This window comes from Plutella xylostella, chromosome 8 (assembly GCF_932276165.1).
Source record: "Plutella xylostella chromosome 8, ilPluXylo3.1, whole genome shotgun sequence".
Classification (NCBI taxonomy): Eukaryota; Metazoa; Arthropoda; class Insecta; order Lepidoptera; family Plutellidae; genus Plutella; species Plutella xylostella.
Window position 1 is genome coordinate 9,647,762 of NC_063988.1, and position 12,643 is coordinate 9,660,404.

The 12,643-nt window shown below is 40.0% G+C and overlaps 1 protein-coding gene across 1 annotated transcript in view; it reads left to right on the plus strand.

Annotated features, from left to right (window-relative positions):
* LOC105393378 (5-hydroxytryptamine receptor) overlaps positions 1-12,643 on the plus strand; it is a 73,893-nt gene that overhangs the window by 37,720 nt on the left and 23,530 nt on the right. Inside the window, exon 3 of the mRNA XM_038115340.2 lies at positions 4,744-4,917. Within this exon, the coding sequence (XP_037971268.1) occupies positions 4,744-4,917 (174 nt within the window). The remainder of the gene's footprint in view (positions 1-4,743; positions 4,918-12,643) is intronic.

Genomic DNA, 12,643 nt, shown 5'->3' on the forward strand with positions numbered 1-12,643 from the left:
TGGAGACCCCGTGTCGGCAAACGGCGTATCGGTCGCTCCCCAACCCGTTGGTCTGATGATCTGCGGAAGGTAGCGGGAAGCCGCTGGATGCAGATGGCGGGTGACCGTTTGGGGTGGCGATCGTTAGGAGAGGCCTATGTCCAACAGTGGACTACAGAAGGCTGAGAGAGAGAGAGAGAGAGATTGAAAGAGTTCAGCGTAAATTCCTTCGTTCAGTACACTTTAAATTTTTCAAATTCTCCCTCAGTTATCCTCAGTTACTAGAAACATACAAAATTCTCTCTCTTCAGTCCCGACGCCAACTTTTGGAAGCGATGACTTTGTACGGAATCTGCCACAAGAAATTTGATTGCAATCAGTTACTAACAGTCTATGCTACTTAGTACCAAGAACCGTTCACCGTCGTGCTGTGCGCGTGCGACGATTGTTTGCCATGTGGACCAATCGCACCATTTCTGGTTCACGATCTCCCCTGTATCGCCTGGTTGATACCTATAATAGAACCTTTGTGGACGTGGACATTTTTGCCCTTTCACCATCTTGCTTTAAAAACCATTGCACTCGTGTACTTATTTTTAATCAACAGTGTTTGTAAATGATTTCTTGTTCTCTTTCTTCTTGTTCTTGTTCTGATGTTTACACAAAATCCACATTATGTTTATAAATAGTGATTTATTTTTATTTTATTCACTGTTTGTGAGTGTGTGTTTATTTGGTTTTCTATTTACTGGTTTTATGTTTAATGCTATCCTAAGTATATTCTAATAGCGTATCCTCTTTTATAAATATTGATTCTTTGTAACCTGTGGACATTGTCGTGGGTTGTACATTTATGTAAGTTCTTAAATTTAACACAATGTATTACACTTTAATGTATAACTGTTTATTGTCCCTAATAAAGTAAAATAAAAAAATAAATATAAAACGCAGTATGGCTCTAACCTGGTACTAAACCCTGAACTATATTATGGACTGCGTTTGATAATAACATTAAAGTACTTAATATGTATCTTTTATTTTGAATAGGTAGAATTTGCTATGAAATGAATCTGAAAGATGGTATAATAGCAGTAGTGCTTAGTTTACCACGCATTTATCTTAACCCTGTAATTAAATTTACGTTTACTTTGCTACCTACCAACACACTTTAAGGTTTTCAAGCAGTAAAATGCAGAAATACATAAATCTGGGACACAGGCAGGTCAGATATCTACGTGACAAATAGGCTACTAGACTCTTTTTTAAAGAAAGTCTTATATGATTAATAATTGCTGTATTAGACCAAACAATAATCTATAATTTTTTTGAACCTTGCAAATCGCAAAACTGTAACTTAAAAGTTCTACTTTTCATAAACAGGCGAAAACGGTGTTCGCTATATTTGTTGAAAACAATCATTTGAAATTTTAACTAATGACAACAAAGCTATGTACGATAATAGATAAAATATATTATGTCAAAGTGACATTAGTTATTTTGAACCTTTCTGACATCAAATCCTGTCGTAATGGCGGATAGCGTTTTCAGCATTCATATTTTTTTGGTTTTGTAATTCAATTTATGCAACCATCTTAGATATTTATTTCGAGAAATCGATATATTTCTGTTTTTTACGGTAAATACTAAGTACAGCAAATCCTCATTTATGGTGTCAAATTTCATATAAGTCAAGTAGCCTATTGTTACTCTGTGTTACATGTACTGCAGCCGTGTGAGGGTGAAAGTATTTTTTACGAGCAAAATTTGTTTATTCATGAACGAACAGGCTCTAACTGTAATACTATTGCTCAAAAATGTACGCCTATTTTTATATCTTTGCGTAAATTCCTCACAAAAGTCATAAAGGTCTTCTCTTTCTCGAAATAAAAGTTTTTTATTTACCTTTTTAACCATTTCGTAAATCTGTCTCCGTAGGAAGTTGGCAAATAAAACACAAGAGGTGATCCCATTTCTTTATGTCGGGATTTTATTAAGTTTTCTCATATTCAAAGAGCACTTTAGATCATACGGTATAACGCTACCGTAGGCTTCTTTTTATCTTGTTTTAGTACTGTTACTAGTTATTATTCTGTGTTTGAGTCTATGTTCTGAGGAATGGAGTGTGTATTTGTGTGTCTGTCTGTTTCTAAGTTCTCCAATTGCGGATAACCGTCCATTTTTTTGTAGATGTTATTGAAAGTTAAATGATGGTAGTTGATTAGCTTTCACAGTAAAAAATAGTTAAGTTATTTTCGTAGTAGTTGTCGTCTTTATTAACCAACTTATAGATGTCTTGCACCAACATTAAAAGCACGATTAAGCCACGTTTTCAGTAGGCAAGTTTCTCCGTCGTTACTAGGCGCGCGAAGTTTTTCTTAATTAGTAATAAGGGTTTATCATTAGTTTAGATTATTATTTTTAGCGATTGGCGGCACTAGTTTGCCCCAGTGACACCCTGAACAACAGAACTACAGCCGCGTAGCCCCGCGGACTAGTGTGGGTTTAGGCAAATGAAACAGCAAACATTTTTGTTATAAGCACTCCATTTTAAATGGAGTTGGAGTCTTGTTATAGGTACCTACTTTAGACTATTTATTTATTATACTTTTATTGCACAATTTACAAAAGTAGATGTACAATCAGGTGGACTTAATGCTAAGAGCATTCTCTACCAGTCAACCTGCATCTTCATAGGGTGGAAATATAAGATGAAATATAAAAAAAAAACGTCCTGTACAAATAAAAAAAAACTAATTTCAATACAATGATGTATTTGAATACAATACTTATTTGGTTATTAAAATTCATTATGCTAGAACTTTCGTAACGAGTTTCTTAGAAGCAATTTTCAGTGTCATGAAATAGACTCGTTAATTCAGATTAATCGACAGCTCAGCAATTGCTGAAACCGCGAGATAAGACGCTCGTTTCTGAAACTTTTGACGCAAACAATCCGAGGAAAACATCTTCAACCCAAAAAGTGGTGTTATAAATTTTGCCGATGTGAAATCCGAATTATGTGTAAAATAAAAATCTACGTGTGTTCTGTCACGTAGGTTTTATCTGGAAGTGTGATTACAGTAGGGCCAAATTAAAATATATTTTTAGTTCATTTTAATTAATGCCAAATGTGTATAAAACGCAGGCGGCGGGATATTCTGTAAGCCTTCAGCTTCTTTATTACAAATGCCACTAACCATTTTTTTCGTGCGGATTATCGCTATTACTTAATAAACAGGGGTGTGGATTAACAAATAATTCTACTTTATTTCACAATACCTATGTGAAAATTGAGAGTTCCCGTTACAAATTACTTGGAAGCTTTGTTGGGTTATTTGAAAATAATAGGCCTCTCCAAAATTTTGGTGAATTATCATTTTTCAACGAGGAAAATATTAATTTAAATCCGTTTCCTGCTGATTACAAGCCGTGGATTCTTCCCATTCCGCGTCGGTAATTCGAGGTATTTCAGGTAACGCAACAGCTACTACATTTTCCCCAATCGGGTTGAGAATAATTCAAGAAAATGCTTTTGATCTTCAACAAATTACAGGAGTAGGGGAAACTTTGTGGAGGCTTGGATCACGAAGTTTCAGCACTCGCGAAGTAGGCGGCGGAGACGTGACTTTCCAAAGAGGTCGACATTACGGCCTGGCCGGATAGAGATTTTTGAATTTCGAATATGTGTTCGTTACGAATGCAAAATTTAAACGTTCGCTCTAGTCAAACATTCAAATTTTCTGTTCGATTGAATTTGAAATGTTTTAGTGTGTAGTTTTTTTGTTATAAACGAAACTGTTGAGTTTTGGTAGCTTATAGGTATATAGGTTTGAATTTTAATTGAAAAACATACAATAAATTTTCTGCACGCTGACGGATCTGAAGTTTTGGTAAATGTGCTTTGTAAACCAAACTTCACAAACCAACTATTAAATAATAATTATAAGTTGTAATGTAGATTAAAGAGTAATTCAACGGAACTAGCCTATAAATAATAATCAAACTAAAACCAATAGACTCAAGGCTCTGCCCACAGACTATCTATACAAGTTAGGTCATCTAGGTCTGCAACATTGTCCTACATGTGAGCTGTGACCTGTCGCCATATTGTCCGCTAGTGAGAAGTGGCAGCCCTGATGCAGTTACAACTTGGTACCGGTACAGTCAGCCGCAAGACATTATCGTTATACAAGAGAACAAAATCTACAGTGTTACTTTGTAACACTGACATATTTTTGGATGCAACGTTTTGAAATGTTGAGAATGCATAACGTAATTTACAACTAATAATGAATTCGTTGTTTAGTAGGTAGGGAGTTTGGAGAAATTAACAAATCTGTGTTTCAAATGGTTATCTAGTGAAAAACGGCCCAAAGTAGTGATGTGATGTCACATTCACAAACACAATCCACACTCCTACGCGTGGTGCACAAAATATAGTCACGAACGACTTTATAACCTTCAAATCCGTGAACCAGTCTGACAACAAATCTGACGATCCTCCTTTATTAACGACGACGTCGACCCCACGTATCTGGGCGCAACGGCGTGGTACAAATGCCAAAATTAACAGTCACGAACGAGCCTACAAATCCGAGAACCAGTCTTACAGCAGATCTGCAATCTACCTTCTTTGCTGGAGTCGTGGTGCACAAAATAGTCTCGACCAACTTTATATCCTTCAAATTCGTGAACCATTCCTACAACCGCTCTGCAATCTCCATACAACAGATCTGACAATCCACCTTTTCCTTCCACCCGCAGACGACCCAACGTACCCGGGCGCGACGGCGTGGTTCAACTGCTCGCTGGATGCGTGGTGCAACTCGTCGGGCAACGCGTCGCTCGCCAACTCCACGGACACCGACGTGCAGACCGTGGTCGTCATGGCCGTCACGTCTGTTGTGCTCGCCATCATCATCTTGGCTACTATTATTGGTGAGTCTTTTGCATATTACACTCACGGGCAATGAAAAGGTTCCACTGAGAAAAACACCAAATTATTCGTGAACGGAAAAAGCTAGCTTTATGACGCCTTCTGCAACATTGAAGTTCATTTAACAGAGCAACAGGATATTATGTAGTCTGAGCCTATCTGAAACCTAGTTAAACATTGTGAGATATGGCGTTTCGACTTTCTCCGTGTTCGGCAGTGACAGTGACAGTTAAATAAAGTCCATTTTTCTCTCCACCTTTAATTTGCAAGGTGCGGGTGGCTATATAAATAGAGTGAGTCGCCCGCGCGCCTCAGTTGGTTTTTAGGGTTCCGTAGCCAAAATGGCAAAAACGGAACCCTTATAGTTTCGTCATGTCCGTCTGTCCGTCTGTCCGTCTGTCCGTCTGTCACAGCCGATTTACTCGGAAACTATAAGTACTACAGTGATGAAATTTGATGGGAATATGTGTTGTATGAACCGCTACAAAAATATGACACTAAATAGTAAAAAAAAGAATTGGGGGTGGGGCCCCCCATACATGTAACTGAAGGATGAAATTTTTTTTTTCGATGTACATACCCGTGTGGGGTATCAATGGAAAGGTCTTTTAAAATGATATAAAGTTTTCTAAAAAACATTTTTCTTAAAGTGAACGGTTTTTGAGATATCAGCTCTCAAAGTCGTAAAAAGTATGTCCCCCCCCCTCTATTTTTATAACTACGGGGTATAAAATTCTAAAAAAAATAGAGGTGATGCATGCTAATTAACTCTTTCAACGATTTTTGGTTTGATCAAAGTATCTCTTATAGTTTTTGAGATAGGTTGATTTAACTGTAATTTTGCTGCTACGGAACCCTTTCTGCGCGAGCCCGACTCGCACTTGGCCGGTTTTGATTTTTGAAGTGAACACTTCGGCAAAATGGCTCAATGTAGCCACGGTTCTCGTCGGCTTCGCTCCGACGGGGAAAAATATAATATTGAATTTGCGGAGTCCTCGCTGCCGGGAGCTGTAGCGTGATGCGGACCAGGCGGCGCGGGGCCTGCCGGCTGCTGCACACGCAGCCATTGCTGAGGATTTCGCAACGAAGGTTTGAGTTGATAAGCCGTGAGTAAAATGCTATTATTTACTGCTTTTAAAAGCTCAGCCACTGGTCATAATGCTCCGGCGCTTGGGGTTTTTATCCCACGCAGTAGGGTCCGATTCAATAGTCATGGTGATGATTGATCACATATTCCGGTCCTACTAGTGGCGCTTGAGCTAGATACTTACATTATTTACCGCTTTAAGTAAAGCATATGTTAATTTTATACAGGAAAAAATAATAAAAATATATTTTTCTACCCTCAATTTCTAATATTTTTAGAAAACAGTTGATAAAAACTTTGCTTTTACAATAATGCACTTGATTATAGCTTATGTAAGGCTTTACAAACAGGAGCTTTCCAGGACCGTCATAGGATTTTTTACAGGAAGCACGTGGCTCCGAGTTTCAGTATGTTGGGACATTGTGGCATGTGCGGCGAGTAATGTGATCCGCCGGTACCCGCTGAGGGTAGGCAGGCCGATTCGGTGAAATTGAAGTTTCGTGTAACCTGCACCCGGCCCTGTGCTGCGCTGGCCGCCGTCTTGTGGCACTTGCATCGCAGCGTACACCCGGCCCTGCGCTCCTGCCCTGGCCACCGGTTCGTGCCACCTGCATCGCAGCATACACCCGGCCCTGTGCTCCTGCGCTGGCCGCCGTCTCGTGCCACCTGCATCGCAGCGTACACCCGGTCCTGGCCCTGGCCACCGGTTTGTGGTACCTGCATCGCTGCATAGACCCAGCCATGCACTCCTGCCCTGGCGGCTGTACACCCGGTCCTGGCCCTGGCCACCGTTTTGTGCCACCTGCATCGCAGCGTACACCCGGTCCTGGCCCTGGCCACCGGTTTGTGCTACCTGCATCGCTGCATAGACCCAGCCATGCACTCCTGCCCTGGCGGCTGTGTTGTCCCACCTGCATCGCTGCGCACACCTGGCACTCCTGTCCTGGTTGCCAGATCCAAACGCCCCCTGTCTGGGAAGAGATTTTATGCTCAGCGGAACCGCCTGCACTATTGCTAGTACGGTCATCATCATCATCAGCCATCATTATGAGTGACTTATTTAGAAGGTATCGAGTAACGTGCGCTATTCATCAGTGATTTTGGCATATGCAGACGAACGTTTACTGCCAAGGTTGGTCATGTCAGCCATACAAGGGCACACCAAGGAAGCCTGAGTAACCACCTGCAGTCGCCGTAGCCGCATCGGCATGGCTGACGACAAATCGGGTAACGTGCACCGCTTCTAAAAGTGTTATAGCACTTCAATTTGACGCCTCCGCTGAGGTAGGGTATTCTATTAAAGCAGCTTTCTTCTGAACTGCCCAAAGTGACCTGTAGACTGCTCCTGGGGATAGTTGTGCAATCAATTTTTTATTTCAATGTCTCTGCTGAAGAAACTGTCTAATGCAGCTTTTGTTCTAAACTGCCTAAAGATCATTAGACTGCTCATGGGAATGGTGACGCACGGTAAGTACAGGAGCGTTACTCTATACTGATGAGAAACGAACGAACGAGAGTTGTCGTGCAATCGGCACGTTTAATACATACAAACAGATAGAGCGGCTCGCGCCGCAGTGCACTGAAAGTTCGTTTTTCGTCATATAAAGTGACCCCCCAGACACTATCTTAAGTGTCATGACACATCGGCAGATTCCAGCTTTGAGTCTTTTCTTTTCTCGGCTGTGAGCAAAGTGATTCCCACCGGCGAGTGTTCAACCTAAAAGCACTGAGCTAATTCCTGATTTCGTGAAAGTCGCTGTTGCTATACCATACCGCTTCACAAGTTACCGAATTTATTATGATCCTACTGTCGGGTGATCATGATCGGAGTGTCATCGCGGTTTCTGAGTGGCACCATATTAGCTGTCTTCCTTATGTCTCAGTGGATTGTGAGTGTGTATCCGAGCTCTTTGTTGAAAAATGCGTGAACCTCCTACGCAGCAGCTGTCTACTAGTTGTGTATCGAATAAATCGAGTAACGGTGCTCTTGCACGAGACGACTACCTTTTGGTAAAATTATAACTTCCACTATTCTGGGAACATGCATATACCTACTGTGTACTGTGTATCACATCACGTGTAGCCGCAGCCCTACTCAATGTACGGGGCTATAGATAATAAACAATGGCAGTCATCATTAAATTTCTATGAATTTCGAAGGTCATCATTTGGAGCACAATCCAAAGGGTGAAAGTACCTATTCATGCCTAAACGGCTTCTCTAATGAAAATGTATTTTTAATTCGATTCTGGCGCAAACGTTTCATAACTATTTTTCAACACTGTATCTGCTGAAACTACTTAGACTGACTGGTTAAGATGCAGACGTGCCGTTTTCACAATTCCATTTTGAGTAATCCTCAACTGTTTTATGGATCTTTCAGTTAGTTACGTAACTAGTTACTAAGTAAAAAATTACTTGTGTCATGCTCGTACTCGCATCTCATTTAGGAGCTCTCTGGCCTCTAGCTGAAGGCTAAAACTGGTATATATATCTACTAAGCTAGTACAGACTTATAACCGGGCAGCGGTGACATGGTAGCTGCTTGATTTATTAGAGTTTGCTGAAAACTTTCTAAATAAGTAATAATTATTAGTCATAATATTAACTCTTCGCAGTTCTTTCAGAATGCAATACCAGGTCGCTGAAGTAGGTAACCTTCCTTAGCTGGACAACAACAAGCCTTTTTGTTTTAAAGAGTGTCACAGTTATTCGCCGTTCCACTGTCATATCGATGTCCAAGGACTTTTTCTTGGGTATAGCTAACTACCTAAGTTTACCTATAGATAGCCGCAAGCTATCTGCTGTTGGCGAACTGTCAGTTCTGATTGATAAGTCAGGCTCGAGGTGGCTCGTCCAACTGTCCATGTTCCCGCCACCATGATTGTTGCTTCCACAGATTAGAGAGTCTATGTTAGCTGTCGTTGCATCAGGTCTGATCAGGTACAACTAACATCTTTACGTACCATCTTTATTTAATCGAGCTATTTTATTTTGTTTTATCTAGGTTGACTTAATGGTTTCAAAATCGAACCTACAACAATGTAAGTAGGTACCTACCTACGTACCTTTGAAGTTGCAATAAGGCGAAGCCTTAAGGTTTTGGCCGAGACCTGCCCTTAGTGTTGACGAACATACCTAAAGGTGACCTTGTTAATGTTTTTCATATGAAGTACTGAACATTTTACTTATCCTGGTGGCATGACTGATCATTTACTTACCCAGCTAAGACATGTTAGCCGGGTTTCATTTGTCAACTATTACAATTGTTATTGTTGTGTTAATCAATCTTTATTAATTGATGTCATCTACCAAGGAATGCTGCCAGAGCTCATAATATTCACACATGATGATACAGAATGATAGTAGCCCACAAAATCGGGGCAAAGGCTTATAAAATAACTTTCCTTCCTAGTAGGACTGCACAGGAACTCGTTAACCGCCGAGTTTGTTAGAATACAAAATTAGACTGTGTGTTACTTGTCAATCTAGAATATGAATATAGTGACCTGCATCATGTTTTGAAAAACTGAATACCTAGTTATCCGCCAGTGTCACAGCCTTCATCTAATCTTTTCCAGTAGCTGATGAGGCTGAGATATTTAGTAAAATTATCTTCCCTTCAAGCACCACTCCTCGTTCCAAGGACTAGATGCCGCGCCAGGTGTTGCAGGCCGTGTCGTCGTACAGGGCTGACTGAGCAGGTCCTCGAGGCTCCAGGGTCGGCTGCTGCATTTCTGAGGTCAGTCCAGAATTACATACCCTAGTCAGCATGTGCTGACCTGAGCCCCAGCGGCCTGGATCGATATTCTACACTTTACAGCTTTTAAATATTGTTGCAAAGTATTTCACTGGTTCCATCCATTCGGCTAGTGTATGTTAAAAATATTGCCTTGACAATAACAAGATTTTGATCAATAATTACTTATGAGTATTGCTTTCGAAGAGGCACTGTGTGTGTCCATATGTATAAATACCTACCTATATGTATAGGTACATACCTTCCATAACTTTCTGACAAGTCTGGAATAATAAGGAAGTACTTAAGTCTTATGTATACTTATACCTTTCTTTTTAGTATATCTATTACCTAGAAATCTATGCATTATAAATTTATAGATTCAAATATTTATCAACTGATATACTCATCAGTAGCTTATGGGTCACAGTTGGTTTTCTCTCCACCATGCGATAATAAACACATCTCACAATGTTTAACTAGGTTTCAGATAGGCTCAGACTACATAATAGACGCATTTTTCCTGAAATAAAAATGACATATTATGTATCTAGCCTATCTGAAACCTAGTCATTTCTGCATGGTGATATTACAACTGAGGCGCGCGGGCGACTCACTCTATTTATATAGCCACCCGCACCTTGCAAATTAAAGGTGGAGAGAAAAATGGACTTTATTTAACTGTCACTGTGACCCTTATGATGCCGAACACGGAGAAAGTCGAAACGCCATATCTCACAATGTTTAACTAGGTTTCAGATAGGCTAGATACATAATATGTCATTTTTATTTCAGGAAAAATGCGTCTATTACCAACTAATAAAAATATTTTGTTCAAATTTTAAATTAAATATTGGAAAAAATCGGGGTCGTTTTGTGTGTCGGCTTTTTGTGAGTGGAACTATTTTATTGCCCGTAAGTGTATAATAGCTGTTCCCGCGAGCATCACTTCGCCTTAAAAAGTTTTCCCGTGGGAATTCCGGGATCTTCTTTCTCAGGGTCTAGACCAAATTTCATTCAAATCCGTTCAGTAGTTTTGGCGTGAAAGAGTAACAGACAGACAAACACAGTTACTTTCGCATTTAAAATATTAGTTAGGATAGTTCATTGCGTCCGTCGCGTCCGAAGCGTCTGTAGCCGAGCTATCTTCAGAGATCGTAACTGATCACTGAGGTTAAACAACACATGGCACGGTCAGCCATTGGATGGGTGACTGATTTAAAGTGGTTCTTTTCTGGATGCTTCCGTGTTTCGGACGGCACGTTAAGCCGTGGGTCCCGGTTTCTGCTTCGGCAGCAGCCTAGTCAAAGGCCTTCTGTTAGCTCAAAAACATTTGACAATCGGGTTGCTCCCAGCACAACACGCACTAGGCCAACCTAAATTATAAAAATGACAAATGTAGGTATCGGATAAAAGTTGAGAATACAAATTAGAACGTAATTGATTATTTATATATACATTTCAATCAAAAGGTACCCAATTGAATTCACAATGTAAATGTTTAAAACAAACAGCCATTGCCATTGCCAACCGCAACAAACCACTTGCATTTCACAGACCATTCGTTATCGAAACTTAACTTCTACCCTTGTTCCAACCGCCCAAGGTTGACTTTCAAACAACCTAAAACAAACAGCGTTAAAAGCAAGTCTTTGTCAGTTTGATAGTTCAACGGGATGACCGCAGGCGCCACTGTCAACTGATTTAAATTGCAAGCAATTGTCGTTCTTAATGACGAAGTTGTTAAAAGTTACATTGGAATGACTCTCGGAACTTTGTTAATCCCGAGACCAGAGTTTGTGGGCCAAGAGCTAGGAATGGGTTCAGAACTGATGAAACTTCGTCTAAACCAGCGTTTAATCCTGGCTAATCAGGAAATTTATATAAATTGCTGCCAACCGACCTGCCACGAAAAGGAATTAGAACGTATTGAAAGAAAGTAAAGTAATTTAAAATGCAGCTAGGATACAACGCATTTTTACCAAAGTCATTTAGTCTACTAACGACTGTCCGACAAAACGATTCATAATTTTATACTTCAACCAACTAATGTTTCACCTACCTAACGGCTCGCCGAAACGGCTGAAAACACGATTAGCTTTTTTGAACCGAAAAAAAAACGATATCGGTTCAGCAGTTTATGGAGCTACACCACCACAGACATATACAACATATACAAATATACACAGATACACCCCTCTTTTCCGACGAAGGTTAAAATGGGTTAACGGATAAAAATATAGCAATAAATAAGTAAGGCCCTCTGAGGCTTTCAACCCCTAGAGGATCCTATTCTAGATAAATTAGCGCTGTAAAAAGTGTTTTTGCAAAGTAATACCTACAAAATTGTGTGAGGTGGTCATCAAGAACCAAAGTAACTGTATTAAATATTCAGAATATTTTTGTTAAGAGATTTTCAAATGAACAAGGATTGTGTAATATTTTTAAATTAATATTGTTCAGAGTGCTTCAGTAATATTATTTAGACTACTTTTGCACCAGAATTCGGTTCCGCAACAAATTCCGTCCTTGACGAAACTAAAATACGAGTGAAACTTTACCTGGTACCTAACCTAGTCAGATGAGATGTAAAAATAAAAATTACATGCATTCAGTGAGTACTTCTACCTTTTTTTGCCCTAGTAGCAAAAAAGCATTGGATTGTGTTTAATTTCGTATAAGCATACATATAAGGCGGAATTCATAGTGAGACACCCTACCGATACCGTATTTATTTATGCAAATTTCACGTATGTACGAGTAGGTACAATCTAGTTTTCTCCCAGAGGATTAGGCAGATACTATGTTTCCAGGTGCCACAATCCTGACATACCTACTTCTTTCGCTTCCTCCACATTCTTAACTTTCTTCATACACGCTTGTCGGTTTCGGAAACTCCTTA